Raw genomic sequence first — 15,189 nt, forward strand, 5'->3', positions numbered from 1 at the left:
CCAATCCTTTCTTTTGAATTCTTTGTGATTGGCAGGCATTCAGACCAATAGTGATTAGGAAACCTTGACGCCTGCCCAACGATCGTGGGCAGGAGGTGGTTTCTGGTTTGTTGGGGCGTGTGTATGTGTATTTGGGGGGACTGAAGGGTACGTGGGGCGAAACAAAACCGGCCATGGCAGCAGCGGAGGAGGAGGACGGGGGCCCCGAAGGGCCAAATCGCGAGCGGGGCGGGGCGGGCGCGACCTTCGAATGTAATATATGTTTGGAGACTGCTCGGGAAGCTGTGGTCAGTGTGTGTGGCCACCTGTACTGGTGAGAATCGAGGAGAGGGGCGGAAGGCGGTGGGTCTCGCTTATATACTGGGGAGGCTAGGAGCGAATAATCATACAGTCATACAGATAATCGGAGGGCACGTTCCCATAGGTGAGGCCCGACAGGAGACATACGACTTTGCTGGTATGTGTGGGTGGGAGTATAACGTCTCTATGGTCGAGATCTGTGGAAAGAAAGGTCTTAGGAACCAGGAGCGGGGGCATGTGATGTGCTGAGAAGAGGAGGTGGGACGGGGAGTGGCGGGACAATGTGAGACCCGAGCCACCTTACCCCAGAGAAGCGAGGGGTCTTAGCTGTGCAGGTGGAAACAGATGAGACACAAAGGTTAAGGGGAGGCACGCATCAATTGAGTTGTGGAGAACCAGGAAATACGGATCACATTCAGATGAGATCTGGGAGGGGGCTGGTACGAAGGCACTGTGGAGAGGCAGACTTGAAAGGTTAAAGGGTCGTAAAGACAGAGACATTATTGAGCTTGAACGTGAGGAAAAGGGGTAATGGGGGAATGTGCTAGTAAAGGGGTTTGGTTTGGAGTGATGGGGTTGGGGTTGAAAAGCGGAAACCCGGAAAGAGGTGGCTACAGGGAATTAGAAATTAACTTGAAAGGCAGAAAAGAGAGGGCACGAAAATTTGTACGTGTTTGTTGGGGAGAGGAGAAAGGAGAGGGTTGAGTATGTTGAGGATGGACAGAGCTTTAGGTGTTGGAAAATCAGACAAGCAGGAAGGCCAAGTTGGCTGGTATGGTAAAGGTTGCAGAAAATCTGAAAAGCAACAGCAGGTTGCCTGGGAAGAGGGGTGAGATGGGATTCTGTGAAGTCTGGGGTCTGTGTCTCTCTTTTCTGTAGCTAGTTTGACCTTTTTTTTTTCTCCCCCTTCCAGTTGGCCATGTCTTCATCAGGTGCGTACTCGGGAGATGAAGAGGGAAATGGGGAGGTCTGAGGAGCTGGAAGACCCTCTGGTATACTGGAAACCACTTTTTTTCTCTCCAGTGGCTGGAGACAAGGCCAGAGCGGCAAGAGTGTCCCGTATGTAAAGCTGGGATCAGCAGAGAGAAGGTTGTCCCGCTTTATGGGCGAGGGAGCCAAAAGCCCCAGGATCCCAGGTGAGAGACTGGAGGTGTTGCTCAGGGAAGATTGAAGGCTTCTGCCCTTGGAAAACGGTGTGGAAGATGACAGGAGAAAATTCCCTGTTAACTTTCTCATCCTCTTCCTCAGATTAAAAACTCCACCCCGCCCCCAGGGCCAGAGACCAGCTCCAGAGAGCAGAGGGGTGAGTCTTCCTGTCCAGTTGTGTCCCTTTCTTGACAGGTTTGCTGGCTTCCCATCTGACTTTTTCTGCCTCCCTAGGGATTCCAGCCATTTGGTGATACCGGGGGCTTCCACTTCTCATTTGGTGTTGGTGCTTTTCCCTTTGGCTTTTTCACCACCGTCTTCAATGCCCATGAGCCTTTCCGCCGGGGTACAGGTAAGAGTCACATTCAGCTCCCATCAGGGAGCCCTGTGAATCCCCTCGGGCTCCCTCCCAGCCTAGAAGCATATGCTTCCACAGCTTTCCTCTCTCCCACAGGTGTGGATCTGGGACAGGGTCACCCGGCCTCCAGCTGGCAGGATTCCCTCTTCCTGTTTCTCGCCATCTTCTTCTTTTTTTGGCTGCTCAGTATTTGAGCTATGTCTCCTTCCTGCCCACCTCCAGCCAGAGGAGAATCAGTATTGGGGGTCCCTGCTGACCCTTCCTTACTCATGGACCCCCTTGACCTCTCTTATTTCTGTTGGCTAAGGCCAGCCCTGGACATTCTCCAGGAAAGCTTGGGGAGGAGGAGTGAAGTCTGTGCATAGATGGGACAGCCTTCTGCTCAGAGGCTCACTCAGTAACAATATAATTCTCTGCCCTGGGGAAGGAGGATGGATTGAGAGAATGTCTTTCTTCTCTCCTAAGTCTTTGCTTTCCCTGATTTCTTGATTTGATCTTGAAAGGGGGGCAAAGCTCCCTCTGACTCTTCGCCCACTCCCCATCTTATTAATTTAATTTTTCACTCCCCAGAGTCTAATATGGGTTCTGACTCTTAAGTGCTTCCTCCCCCTCACTACCTCCTTTAATACAAATTCAATAAAAAAGGTGAAATGTATTGACGGGATCTCTTCCCAAGTTTGCCCCCTACCTTCCTCCCTCCCTCCCTCCCTCTCTCTCTTGACAGAAGCATCTTCTCCCCAACTTGAATAGATGTTTGGTACAGTGTAGGGAAGTGTGGGGGTGAGTCCCTTTCCTTCAGGGCCCTCAAGGTGTAGGGGTGAGGTTGTGTCTCACACACATATATACATAGACACACAAGAGCAAGATGTGTCAGGTGTTTACTCATCATTGTGGGGGGCTCTGGTTGTAGAAGAAAGTTTGGCAAGGTGGGGTTATACAGGAGAGAGTTGGTCTGGGGCCAGAACAGTTTAAGGGAAAAAGAAAAGGGAGCTGATGGATGGGATCTGTCTGTGGGCCCCTCAAGGCCCTCCAGTACCACTCTCGCCTGCCTCAGGTTCCTCTGACTGATTCAGCTCTGCACGCTCCTCCTCTTCCTCCTGGTTTTCTGGGGCCTTCCTGAGGAGGAAGATTGCAGAGAATGCTGCACATTGTCGTTCCACCCCCCACCCCTCTTCACTTGCTGCCTGGAAGCCCTAGGTCTGAGGAGTCTGGCTTTATCCACTCACCTCTCCTCTCCTTGGCGTCGCCGCCTTTGCCACAAGATGACCCCAATGAGCAGGGCGGCTGTCCCCAGGCCTCCCAGGATCCCCAGGGCCAGGGCTAGAGTTCCTGGCCCTGATCCTCCCACAGAGCCTGTAGGGAGACAGGGAAAACTGAGAGCACGGCCCCCACCACTCACCATTCCTTTCTTGTTGACCATCCCCGCAGTCACATGTGTTGGGGGCTATCTTCTGCTTCCCTGACTTTAGTGAACCCCTCACCTGCAGTTGGCCCCTCCTCGCCTGGTTCTGGAAGACAAAGTTGGATCCAGTCAGAAAGGAAGACTTCGGGTTGAGAGAGGGTTATTTAGTGGGAGCTCCAGTGGAGTCTTTCCCTTTTTTTTTTTTTGAGATGGAGTTTCGCTCTTGTTGCCCAGGCTGGCATGCAATGGCAGGATCTCGGCTCACTGCAACTTATGCCTCCCGGGTTCAAGTGATTTTCCTGTCTCAGCCTCCCAAGTAGCTGGGATTACAGGCGCGTGCCACTACGACTGGCTAATTTTGGATTTTTAGTAGAAATGGGGTTCCTCCATGTTGGTCAGACTGGTCTCAAACTCCCAACCTCAGGTGATCCACCGGCCTCAGCCTCCCAAAGTGTTGGGATTACAGGCGTGAGCCACTGCGCCCAGCCGTCTTTCCCTTTTTTTAGTTCAGAGGGAAGAAGGGAGAGGCTTGGCTGCTCTCTTGGCAGAATTTGGGTGGGGCAGGGGAGGTTTGGGTGTGGGTGCACGGAGGGAGAGGTGGGGTGGCTCTTGGGGATAAGGCCAGAATGGGGCAGGAAATTAGAGCCTGTGCTGTCCTGCACCCTAGCCCCAGGGTCTGTAGGGCTTGGGGAGAGGTCTCACCGATGATGCTGATGCTGACAGCACGGCTTTCCTGGGACCCGTGGCTGGGATGGGTGGCCACACACCTGTAGGTTCCCTGGTCCTGAGGCCCTATCTCAGGGAGGATCAGCACAGGGCTGGGGAAAGGGGTAAGGGCACACCCTGGTGGGGAAGGGGAGAGGAGACTATTTTAAAACTCTTGTCTTTTGTCTCCACATCTTCAAATACCCTCTCTTCCTCCTCAGCTCCTAGCCTGCCTTTCCCTTGTTATCCCTCTGCCCTCCCTGTTGCTAGTTATGGTTCACCCTACCTCCCAGCCCCTCTCTCCAAGTCACTCACATCCTTCATCCAGTGGATTTGAGGAGAGGGCTGGCCAGGGACTTCACAGGTCAGGGTTACGGTTCCACCAGGAGCTACAGCTCCACCTTCTGGCTCTACCACCAATTGGACCTCCTCCAGAGGCACAGGCTCTGGGAGTTGGAAGGGTTATGAGGTGGAGAGTTACACTTGTGAGTGATCCCAGTGGCCATGGGCTTGACTCCCTCTTTCCCTAAGGGTCAGACTTCCAGAATGCACTCACATGAGCTTGGGGCCCTCCCCACCTCTGCTCACCCCAGACACGGGGCTGGATAGGGGCTGTGTGCAAGGCTCGGCGTCGGGGAAGGCCTGGGCTGAAGCTACAGGAGAAGGTGGGATGGGGATTTCCTCCCCGGGCTGGGGTCACCATTAGCTCCGACTGCAGTGTGAAGAGCCCTGTCTCAGGGTGTCTCCTGGTCTCTTCCTTCACAGATACTCCTATGGTGGGAGGATAAGACAAATTATCCCAGGGTGGGTGTGGGAGTGAGATCAGGGAGAAGGCAGCTTGGGGGGCACCTTCGGACTCACCCTTTTCATTAGGCACCAGGGGCTTCCCATCCAAGTGCCAGCTAAGAGTCCCTGCAGGGTAGCTTCCCTCTGACACACATGTCCCCACCTGGGGAAAGAGTGGTGACCTCAGAATCCTTTGAAAATGGGAGACGCCACACACCCACACACACTCGCCTCCTGTTCACAGGACCATTTTCTACTTCGGCTTTCTTTCACTACCTTATTGGGAACACCAGCCGTGAGTTCAGAGGCAGAATCTATAATTTCTGGCTTCCTAGGAATCTCTGAAGGAGGAAAATCCAATCAGAGGCTGTAACTGTGAAGGTTCTCAAACTCTGTGTGTGGAAATGGGGCCAGTGGAAGTCAGAGGCCCTCATGGGCCAAGGCTGGGGTTGAAGGCTTTTCTGAGATAAGAAAGGGGCCTTGGAGAAGGCCCTGGAATTCTTACGGTAGACACGGACTCGGTAGTTGGACTTGGTCTCCTTTCCATTCTTGTTCATTGCCTGGCACCGGAAAATCCCCTCATCCTGGATCCCGACAGCCGGAAGGAAGAGGGAGCCGTTGGGAAGGACACGAGCCACACTTTCCCAGGGGCCTCCCTGGGGAGACAGGACCTTCCAAGCTTCTGTCCGGCCTGTGTTCTAGAAGCAGAGAAGCGGGGCCTAAACAGTGCAAGGCCTTTGGGAAAGTACTGTGAGGCAGAGTGACAGGGATCCGAATCATTGCTGGTCTCCCTGGAAGTTGGGAGGCTGCAACAGGAGCCCCACTTACCAGTTTCCATTCCAGCTGCTGGGGTGGTTTCTTGGGGGCCCCCTTACACTTCAGCACCAGGGGCTCACCGATCCGGGCTGTGATGTTTTGAGCACCTACTACTGCCCCTGGGAGACAGCACCGTGGTAGAGGGGCAGGAAGGGAATGAGGGCTAACAAAATTTGGACAGGGTGCGTGAGGGACCTTGAAAAGTAGTTCCCTGGGTTCTGGGAAAAGTTCTAGGGCAACTGGGGTATGGGGTTCAAGTGCTTTCTGCAGGAAGGGTCAGTGGGGTGGGGGGAGTGGCTCACCCCACAGACTGAGGACCAGCACCCAGGCTCCAACCGCTGCTCCGGCTGCCATCCTGCTTCCTTCCAGGCTCGTGGCTCTTTCTGCCCCTCTCCGTGCTGTGGCCTCCGCCCTAGGTGGGGCCTGTTCCCTCTCTCCAGCCCCCATCTTTCAGTCATCTTGTCACAGGGAATGCTAGGAATTCATGCCTTTGGGACAAGAGTCCTTCAGGTACTAGAGAAATAATTATCACCCCACCCCTGGGCACTACCAGCCTCTGGGCACAGTCACTTCCCTGGGGGATGGGGAGTGTACCCTCTAGGGTCTCATTCCCTCAGAGCCCCCTATCCTATTTATTCCATCGGTCCATCAGGGCTGCCTGGTGACCCACTGGAGCCCCATGTTGACTGGGCAAGGTTGCATCAATAGGGTTCAGGCCAGACTGTTGTTTGCAAGGGTGCAATTGGGACTGCATTGTGAAGGCAAGGCTGGGGGACAGGAGAGAAACCTGTTTGGAGCTTCGTGAAAGAAAATCTTTTTTTTTTTCTGGGGTTTCTCATGTTTTTTGAAAAAAATTCTCAACTAAACCCAGGAAAAAAAGAAATTTCTTTATTTATTTAAAACTGCGATTTGTTTTTCTTTTTCTGTGAAACTACACAAGCTTTACAAGTGAGGAGAGAACTGCCCCCAGCCCATGCCTCCCACCCCCCCACCCATCACACTTCCAACCTGTCCCCAGTCCTGCCTGGATCTTTAATGGGAGGGTTCCCCACTCTGACAGTCTTGCAAAATCCTGAGAATGTCTGAGCGGATCAGATGGTAGGGTTTAGGGCTGAGGATGGGACAGTGTTGATTTTACTTTTCCCCACATCTGGCTTTTGCAACCTCCTCCCTCTCCCTACCACTTGATTTTGGTGTGACAAAAAGCTACCTCATTTCTGGGGAAATTGAGGAAGACGCATACACAAGCACCCCAACCCATATTGAACATATTTGGCAATAACTCCCTTCCCATTCTTCCCCCTCCAATTTCCAAATAGTAGTTTTTTAAAAGATTAATGACAAGTCACTCACAGGGGAAGACGGCATCTTCGATTTCCTCAAAATTACTGAGTCCAGCCCTGCCCAAGGGTTGTGGGAAGAAGGGGGATGAGGGGCCGGCAGGGCAAGCCCTTCACCGCCTCCACACCTAATGCGGCAGAAACCTGCCTGCATGAGCAAAGAACACGTAAGTGATTTTAGGGGGCAAAGCTTGGTGCCCTGTACAATTTACTTCCTGATGGACAGGCCTGGAGCCGGGGGGCCTCTTTACCAGTTCTGTTTGTCCCCCCCTTCTCTTACCAGGACCCCTTTGGCTATCACCCCTAATATGGGAAAGTAAGAAATTAAAAAAAAAAAAAGACAAGAAATCATATTTATAAAAAAAAAGCTACTTCCCCAAACTAAATTAAAATTAAGAACCACCACCACCACCACCACCAAAACAACAACAACAAAAAACAGATGGATCCCAGGGTTTTCTTTCTTTAAAAAAAAAAAAAGTTCAACCCCAAAGCCCAGTCAATAATTCCCTAAAGTAGCAGAAACTCCCTCCGAGGTAGATATCTGAGTCAGACACTCTCGTCCACCGAGCGATTCTATTGGTTTAAGATGAGCTGCGTATGAGGTAAGTAAGCCGTCTGGAGGGGCGGGGGTGGGGATGCACGGGGGCGTGGCCCATGTCCTCTGTCCAGAAGTCATGTCCCCATTTTTGGCATCTCTGCTTGGGCAGGGCTGGCGTCTCCACAGATTCCAGAGCATATAAGTGGGGTGGGGAAGGGAAAGTGGGGGAGCCCAGAGAGAGAAACAGAATAGTTGCAAGTGGGAGTATGTGTGTGTGAGGTGTGGGAGAGGGAAAGAGGAGAAAAAGGGGTCTGAGAGATAGGTTTCTAGGTATATGTATGTTTCTGTGTAAGAAAGAAAGCGAGAGAGGAAAAGATGGAAAGAAGGGGGAGACAGACCCCACACTCCCCTTAGAGGCCCCGTTTTTCCTGCCATGTCATTAGCAGCCCCAGCACAGAGAGTCTAGTTAGAGAGGGGATGACCCCATTGGTCCTTCTCTGTCTTGTGCTTCTCCTGTATTTGGGGTTTGTCCTCCGGAAGCCTGTGTCCTCTTCAAGAGTCGCCTTGTGAGAGCCCCCACCCCTGTGACCCTGAGGGGCAAGATCAGTTGGAGGTGTCAGAGTGAACACTCCCTGGTCCCTCCGTTGGGGATGTCACTGAAGAGGGGGTCACAGCCTCCTGCCAGCTGCCATTTGCCTGGAAGAAGAGAAAGACAGAGTATAGAAAACAGACAAGGCCCCGGGAATCCTGTGTGGGCACAACACTACGAGGGAAAATGCCCCTCTGTCCTGTGAGAACTGGACAGAGAGGGGCTTCGGGATCCACTCACCCTCATTTCCCGTGGGCTGTACATCTGGCCTCCCCCGAGGTTATCCCCATAGCCCCCTGGCCCCATCGAGTGTCGGAGTGATTCCACCTGCAGGCAGCAGAGGAAGGTATGACAGTGAAGAGAAGCCTCAGAGGAAAGAGGTCTTGTATCCTAAAGTAGGGGAAATGGAGTTGGGGAAAGCCCTACTCGAGAGGAGATGGGCATCTGACCTGGGAAGCAGAATAGGAATCTCCGTTGAGCCCAGGCATCCCCAGAAACATGTCTCCAGATCCTGAGAGACTGAAAGAGCCGCCAGAGCCTTGTGGGGGGTAGAGAGGGAAGAGTGTAATAGAGCCTGTGATGGTAGAAAGGGGATGAACCACAACTCTCAGCTCTTGTGGGGATGTGCTACTATACTCCAATTATCCACAAAACAACATTCCAACACGCAGAAAGAGCAGGCTGTTCCTTAGCCTCCCACGGCCACCCGTGGGAAGAAAAGCAGAAGTAAGTTCACTGGAGTGGCCTCTGTCCCCTGACATCTCCAGCCTATCTCAGCTTGGTCCCTGTCACCCCAAAAGGCCCCCTCTCTGCTATGATCTTGCCTAGGTAGGAAGTGGGAACAAAAGCAGGAACTGTGCAAAACAGTCAGCCGGGTTGACAGTGGGATCCACCTGCAGAGGAAGGGGGTGTCGGGGAGCTGGTGCGGCTGTGGCCCCCCTGGGTGACTGACACGGCGGTCTTGACAGCATAGATGTTTGCCTCCTCTTGGAACTTTCCGATGTTTTTCTTATAGCGAATCCTCTTGTTGCCAAACCAGTTGGAGACCTGTGGGGCAGAAAGGAGGGTCGGGTAGAAACATTTGCCTCTGAAGTCCTTCACTGAATAAGATGTGAGTGAGAGCATTTTTTTTTCTTCTGGTGTCACTATGCTATTGCCCAGGCTGCTCTCCAGCTCAAGTGATCCTCCCACTTCAGCTTCCTTAGTAGCTGGGATTATAGGAACACACCACTGCACCTAGCTGAGATGCGTGCATTTTGCCTGACAACTCCTCCCGAAACCTCCATAATACCTGAGACACGGTGATGCCACACTTCTTGGCAAGCTCCTCCTTGGCCTCCTCACTAGGATATGGGTTACTCAGGTGGGAGTAGAAATACTCATTAAGGACCTCAGTGGCCTGTTTGCTGAAGTTACGGCGCTTTCGTCTACAGAGAAGGGAGAAGATCGGTGAGGAGGATGTTGGTGTCCTGGCAGGGCTGTCACATGGCATGACCCCAGAGTCACCATTGTCATGGAGTACCACATTGTGCAGCATGGCAACTCAGGGTCTTGGAGAGGAATGGGAAGGAGCCCAGTGCTGGGGGCCAGCTTGGGTCCCTGGGCCCACCTGGCATCCAGGAAACGGGAACGCAGGATCATGACAGCCTCGCAGGTGCTCTGCTTGAGCTGCATCTGGATGGCGCTGAACTTTCGATGGATGATGCTCACCATGCGTTCCATCTCTTTGGGGGCCACGGGCCTGGTGCGGCTCTGCTCCCTCAGCAGGTTCATGACATGGGTGGTGAACTCATTACATGCCTGTAGTGGGGGCCAGTGGGCTGCTGAGAAGGAGCCCTTTGGCCATGAGATTCCCCTGCAAGAGCCCTTCCCTCCACTCTCCTCTCCTTACCTGCTCATACTTCTCCAGCTCCGAGTGGTATATGTGACGGATCTGGGCAAGTTTGCTGCGATAGTCTGAGTGTTCGATGGAGTTGTCAGGGGACACGCCGCCCCCAGAGGCTGCAGCAGCTGCAGCTGCTGCTGCTGAGCCGCCCCCTTTCTCGGGCCCAGCCACACCCTCTGCCAGAAGCATGTTGTCCAAGCGCATCAGCTGTGGGTCCACCGGCTCCTCCTCCTGGGAGCTCCGAATGCTGAGGCCTAGCATGCAGGCAAGAGGACTTAAGGACCCAGGGCCCCCATACCCAGTGGTCAGTCCTCCTGGTGCTTCCTGGAGAGCCAAGTTCCCAGGCTTTGGTTCCTTCCCCAGTACCCCTGACTCCTCACTTTCCTCAGGCCCCCAAGCTGTCACACTCTAGCCCTATAATGAACAGGGTTCTGTCCCCAGAGTTGAGCAACCAGAGGAGGGCCCACATACCGGTTTTCTCCTTGATTTCACACAGGACGCTAAAGAGAGCAGGCTTCATTCGGTGGCAGTTTAGGGCGTGTTTCCTTGGGAGGAGTGGGAGTGGGGAAAGAGAAAAGTTGAGGAGCTAGAGAAACAGAGCAGGGGGCCTGAGAACAAGGAGGGAGGAGGGTCAATCTGCAGAGGGAGGAAGCGGATTGGGGGTGGAATGGAGTTGGGGAGGGGAGTTCTTGGGAAAAGATCAGCTGCCAGAGCATGGGGAAGCTGCTCGGCTTCAGGGTGACACAGGGAAGATGCAGGCAGCAGGCTAAAGGCCGGGGGCTTTGGGAGATGGTCTAGAAAAGTATGAGGAGGAATTTGGGAGTGGATGGAGAAAGGAAAGTGACTTGGTAGGTTTCAGAGGTAGAGAGACAGAGGCTGGGGTTGAGAAGAGCTGGAGTTTGAGGTGGCAGAGCAGGGCTGGGGGTGCCGAGCTAACTGGGGACATCAGTTTAGTGTGTGTGAAGGGGTCCTGGGGCTGCGCAGGTGGGAGGCTTTGATGCACCTAGTGTCTGGCTGAGCCGTGGAGAGGAGTTTTAGGGGCTCTGGAGAGGGTGTGGAGGTCTCCACATTTGGACAGAATGAAGGGGCTGGGTGGAGAGTTAGGGGAGAAAATAACATAGCCCAAGAACAGTTTCTGAGTCTGGGAGCCAGAGGGGGCTCCCGGAGATGGGGCTGTTCCAGGGGAGTGTGGGGGTCAGCAAAAGGTTAGGAGTGGGGAGCGGGGCCACCTGGGGTTCCCTCTGTAAAGGTTTCAGGGCCTGGGGGTGAAGGGAGGTTTGAGAGGGATCACTTTTCTAGGGGCTCCCAGGAATGAGAGAAGAGAGCTGTTCGATCCTGGAAGAGGGCCCTAGAGTTGGGGGGGCTCCCAGAAGATTCAGAGCATGTGAACGGGGTTTGCTGGGTCTGTGTGGGGTCCCGGGGTGGGGGCACTCACTTGGCCTGGGCCTCGTCCAGGCTCTGGTCGGTGATGGTCATTATCTGCTGCAGAATGTCCCCGATGTCTTGCTTCCCTCGGCCTCCCGGGACCCCCCCGCTACCCCCACCGGGGTCTCCGCCACCGGGAGGCTCGCCAGGGCCCCCAGGCTCCCCACCCACCAATCCCAGGCCCCCCCGGCCCCGCCTGGAGGGGCGGCCCCAGTAGCCGCTCGTCCATAGCTGGGGGGGGGCCCTGAGGCCCCCTCCCTGCTCCGCCCCTCCCCCCGCCTGGTTACTTCTCCCCCCAAACTCGCTGGGGCCGCTGCTCCCTCCGCCCCAACCCCCGCCCGTCTGCCCCGGCTCCCGGCTCCCCGGGGTTCACCCCGGCACTGAAGGGAGACCTGGGGTACCGGCTGGGCCCCCCACAGGAGACCCCGGCCCCCGGCGGCGGAGAAAATGGAGCCGGAGAGAGAGAGGAGGCCCAAGCGGGGGTGTGTGTGAGAGAGAGGGAGGAGGGAGGAGGGAGAAGGGGGGGAGCGAGGGAGGGAGGCTGGGGGAGGGGAGCCGGGGAGGAAGAGGAGGGGAGGAGAGAGGAGGAACAGGGAGGAGCTGGGGGCGGAGAGAGAGACACAGAAACAGAGGAACTGAGACCGAGTGGAGGAGGGGAGAGGGAAGAGGGGATGAGGGGAGGAGACGGGCCATCTGAAAAATATGGGAAAGCCCCCTGGCTGGACTTCCGCGGCCTGGGAGTGGGGGCGTGTTGGCGGCTGTCGGGGTCTGCCACCTGGGTCCTGAATCAGGGATCTAGGCGATGTGGACTCACGCCGCTGGAATGCCTGGGTTCACCGACAGCTCAGTTCATATTTCTTGTTCTAATGACTCCCCTCCCTGTTCTACTTAATTAAAACCAGGAGAGGGGGGCTGGGGGAGATAATTAGGGAGGTCTCCAGCCGCTGCTTAATGAGCCAGTAATTAACCAGCCAGGGAGGGGAGCTGGCCTCTGGCCAGACTGGGGAGAGAGGCGGCCTCTGGCCTCACCTTCCTACCCTTCACCCCGCCCTGGTCCCCCAGACACCAGTCTTCAGTCCAGAGGGGTATTACATTTATTCACACAACCAAAACATCAGACAGACTCAGCAGCAGTGGGGAGGGAGGGTGGGCAGGGCTGAAGGTCCATTCACAGCCTGTAAACCCCTCAGTCTCAGGGATAGGGGGTGCTGATAGTGGGACTGGGAGAATAATCTTAATCTCTCAGGTGCCCACCCACCTTCCCTTCTTACTGGGAGGAAGGGTAGAGCTGTCTCTCAGGTTATAACCTCTCAGGAGGAGGCCTGAGCCCTCAGACCCTAGTGCCTAGTAGCTCGACAATTGGTGGTGTCCCCACAAGTTAGGGAAAAGACTCCCAGCCACTCCTTGAGATGGGTGCCTGGGATCCCCCTTACTGCCTCAAGCTCCCATGGACCTGTGCGGGGGGAGTTAAATCCCTGTTCCACCTCGCCTGTTCCCAGAGTTTGAGGCCTTTCACCCGGTCCAGTTCCCAGGGAAGGTGATGTGGGCGATGAATATTGAGATTTGCGCTGCGTTTTCAGTCTCTGTTACCCCGCCAAGCAAGAGTTGAGGGCATGCAATAGGCTGCCCAGCTTTCAGACCAGGGGCGAGGAAGGGCTGGCTGGGGGCTCAAGTCTCAGCAGGTGTGTGTGGGGGGCCGGGACCTTTGCTCCTCCATTCGACCCCCACCCTGAACTCTCAGCAGCAACTCCAGGAGCTCCTGCCCACCTGGAGGGAGGGGAGGCTCTGACCGCTGGGCTTCCATCCGCTGGCACTGGAGGAGTGGAGGCAGAGGAAGAGCTTTGGTGAGGGTCTGAGGGGAGGAGGTTCTTGAGAGGATCAAGGGTTGGTATGGGGAGGCGATGGGGTGCCTAGGGAGAAACAGGAGTAGAACCCAAAAGAGAACAGGGCCAAGAGACCAGGAGGCCTAGGTTTGCCTCCTGGGGGGATGTCTTACCTGGTGACTGAGGATGGTGCTGTAAAGCTGTTCTCTGTCCTCAAGAGGACGGAGTGGGGCAGGGGCTAGGCTTGGGGGGTTTTGTGGGGTGAAGAAGGTGGCCCTCTGCTCCTCTAGGCGGCGGGACTGGGCTTCAGCCACCAGATCCAGAAGGAGCTCAGTCTGCAGGGAGAGCAGGGAGGCCGAGCGGGGTCCCAGTGCTGGGGAGAGGGATGTGGAGGGCTCAGAGACCCAGAGAGGTTGGCAGACAGGAGCCGTGGGGGAGTGTGGACAGGGTGATGTGATTAGGGACTTTGGATCAGAGGAGAGGGGGCGCAATGGGTAATCCCAAGGGGAGTCTGGAGGAGGTGGAGGAGAGGGCCCACAATGGACTGGGCCTTGGTAATGGGATCAGGATGTGGGCACCAGGGTCAGGGCTCTCCCTGGGTGGGTAGGGGTACCTGTGTGGCGGGTCCCTGGAGGAGGAGGGGACGGAGGAGCAGATCGCCAAGGCCGAGTGGTGGAGTTTGGAGGGGGCCAGCCTTGCTCATCCTGAGGGGGGCCCTGATGCCAAAATATGTCCATTCCAGTCAAGCAGTGGTGGTTGAAGTGGGTGGAGTGGACAGGGGCTAGGTCAGTGGCCTGTTTCCTCTCTGTGTGTCTCTGTTCCTGCCTCAGTTTGCCCAAGCCTTTCAAGGCCCCTCTGTCCCTACATTTCTGCCCCAGATCCTCTCACCTCCCTTCTTTCCCAGTGTCAGCCTCCCCAACCCCGTGCCCAGCTCACCTGCTCACCATCCTCTTCTTCCTGGGGTCTCTCAGCCTCCATCCCCTGGAGGGGAGAAACTGGTGGGGGAGGGGTGGCTGGGATTTGGGAGGAGGGCCGGAACCTTGGGTTCCTGAGGGGAGTGGGGCTGGAAGGGGTGGGGTGAGCTGGGGGCTGGATGCCTGGGTACTGAGCAGGAAGCTGGGTTCCTGGTCAGCCCCCCCACGGGCCCCGCCCATCCCTGTCAACTTCCTCCATTCTCTTTTCCCACCCAAACAGCTTGTTCAGTCTCTCTCACCCCAGGGGAGCACAGAGACTGGGAAAAACTCCTCCAGCTGCAGGAGTGGAGGGGGCTGATAGTGGGGAAGGACTCCTGGCGGTCTCATCTCCAGAGCCTCAGTAGCCCCCTAATCCCTGACTCTGCTCCCTCCACCCCACCTCCTCTTCTGCTCTTTCTGTCAACACAGGAACTAGCTACACAGGAAGTGGTTTCACTCCTCAGAATCCCCCTCCCCCCAACCAGGTCCCTTCCCTCCCTGAGATAGACCCTGCTGTAGGATTTGGCCCTCCCGATCTTCCCTCTTACTGGGTCTGGGAGGGGGCATGGTTCCAGTGGGAAGTAGAGGATTCAGACCTAGGGTTGTGGAGGTCTCAAATATATACATAAAACCCTAGCACTGGGTCCAACATGTAGTAAGTATTCAATATATATGTATTGAATACTCCCTGACCTCCAGGTATTTATAGTCTATTCAGGAGATGGCTGGCCGCTGTGGCTCACACCTGTAATCCTAGCACTTTGGGAGGCCAATGGGGGTGGATTGCCTGAGCTCAGGAGTTCGAGATCAGCCTGGGCAACATGGTGAAACCCCATCTCTACTAAAATACAAAAAATTAGCCGGGCGTGGCCACATGCGCCTGTAATCCCAGCTATTCAGGAGGTTGAGGCAGGAGAATTGCTTGAACCCGGGAGGCGGAGGTTGCAGTAAGCCAAGATTGTGCCACTGCACTCCAGCCTGGGTGACAGAGTGAGACTCCGTCTCCAAAATAAAAATAAAATAAAATAAAATAAAGTAAAATAAAATATACACTCTATTCAGGAGACAAGATGTGTACCAAATGTGAGAGTACAGGAAGGGTTCATTTTGGAAACTTATA

The 15,189-nt window shown here is 55.2% G+C and overlaps 4 protein-coding genes across 5 annotated transcripts; 1 reads left to right on the top strand and 3 right to left on the bottom strand.

Moving 5' to 3' along the window:
• The first annotated feature begins 20 nt into the window (after positions 1 to 20).
• On the top strand, positions 21 to 2,459 carry RNF5 (ring finger protein 5). The gene is made up of 6 exons (XM_017859176.1): positions 21 to 313; positions 1,214 to 1,232; positions 1,324 to 1,436; positions 1,549 to 1,603; positions 1,681 to 1,798; positions 1,901 to 2,459. The coding sequence occupies exons 1-6, from the start codon at positions 174 to 176 to the stop codon at positions 1,996 to 1,998; spliced, it is 543 nt and encodes a 180-aa protein (XP_017714665.1). The 5' UTR covers positions 21 to 173; the 3' UTR covers positions 1,999 to 2,459.
• A 206-nt stretch (positions 2,460 to 2,665) lies between these two features.
• AGER (advanced glycosylation end-product specific receptor) lies at positions 2,666 to 6,380 on the bottom strand. The gene is given in 12 exon segments (XM_017859162.1): positions 2,666 to 2,920; positions 3,031 to 3,157; positions 3,286 to 3,312; positions 3,909 to 4,031; positions 4,034 to 4,049; positions 4,227 to 4,357; positions 4,500 to 4,682; positions 4,773 to 4,860; positions 4,974 to 5,038; positions 5,203 to 5,395; positions 5,526 to 5,632; positions 5,816 to 6,380. Coding segments are annotated over 12 exon segments (1,302 nt in total). The 5' UTR covers positions 5,961 to 6,380; the 3' UTR covers positions 2,666 to 2,823.
• Positions 6,380 to 11,790, bottom strand: PBX2 (PBX homeobox 2). Its single transcript, XM_017859171.1, has 9 exons — positions 11,304 to 11,790; positions 10,340 to 10,413; positions 9,875 to 10,122; positions 9,593 to 9,783; positions 9,275 to 9,410; positions 8,877 to 9,030; positions 8,433 to 8,521; positions 8,224 to 8,310; positions 6,380 to 8,090 (listed from the first exon to the last, which is right to left on the bottom strand). The coding sequence occupies exons 1-9, from the start codon at positions 11,342 to 11,344 to the stop codon at positions 7,998 to 8,000; spliced, it is 1,113 nt and encodes a 370-aa protein (XP_017714660.1). The 5' UTR covers positions 11,345 to 11,790; the 3' UTR covers positions 6,380 to 7,997.
• Positions 11,791 to 12,369: 579 nt separating this feature from the next.
• On the bottom strand, positions 12,370 to 14,858 carry GPSM3 (G protein signaling modulator 3). 2 transcript variants are annotated; one of them, XM_017859178.1, is made up of 4 exons: positions 14,053 to 14,858; positions 13,730 to 13,832; positions 13,290 to 13,451; positions 12,370 to 13,106 (listed from the first exon to the last, which is right to left on the bottom strand). In XM_017859178.1, the coding sequence occupies exons 1-4, from the start codon at positions 14,268 to 14,270 to the stop codon at positions 12,969 to 12,971; spliced, it is 621 nt and encodes a 206-aa protein (XP_017714667.1). In that variant the 5' UTR covers positions 14,271 to 14,858; the 3' UTR covers positions 12,370 to 12,968. The 2 variants fall into 2 exon arrangements, with proteins under 2 accessions (XP_017714667.1, XP_017714666.1); XM_017859177.1 differs by having other exon boundaries at positions 13,290 to 13,489.
• Positions 14,859 to 15,189: the final 331 nt, after the last annotated feature.

The sequence above is a fragment of the Rhinopithecus bieti genome, unplaced genomic scaffold, assembly GCF_001698545.2.
Source record: "Rhinopithecus bieti isolate Rb0 unplaced genomic scaffold, ASM169854v2 scaffold_49936, whole genome shotgun sequence".
Lineage (NCBI taxonomy): Eukaryota > Metazoa > Chordata > Mammalia > Primates > Cercopithecidae > Rhinopithecus > Rhinopithecus bieti.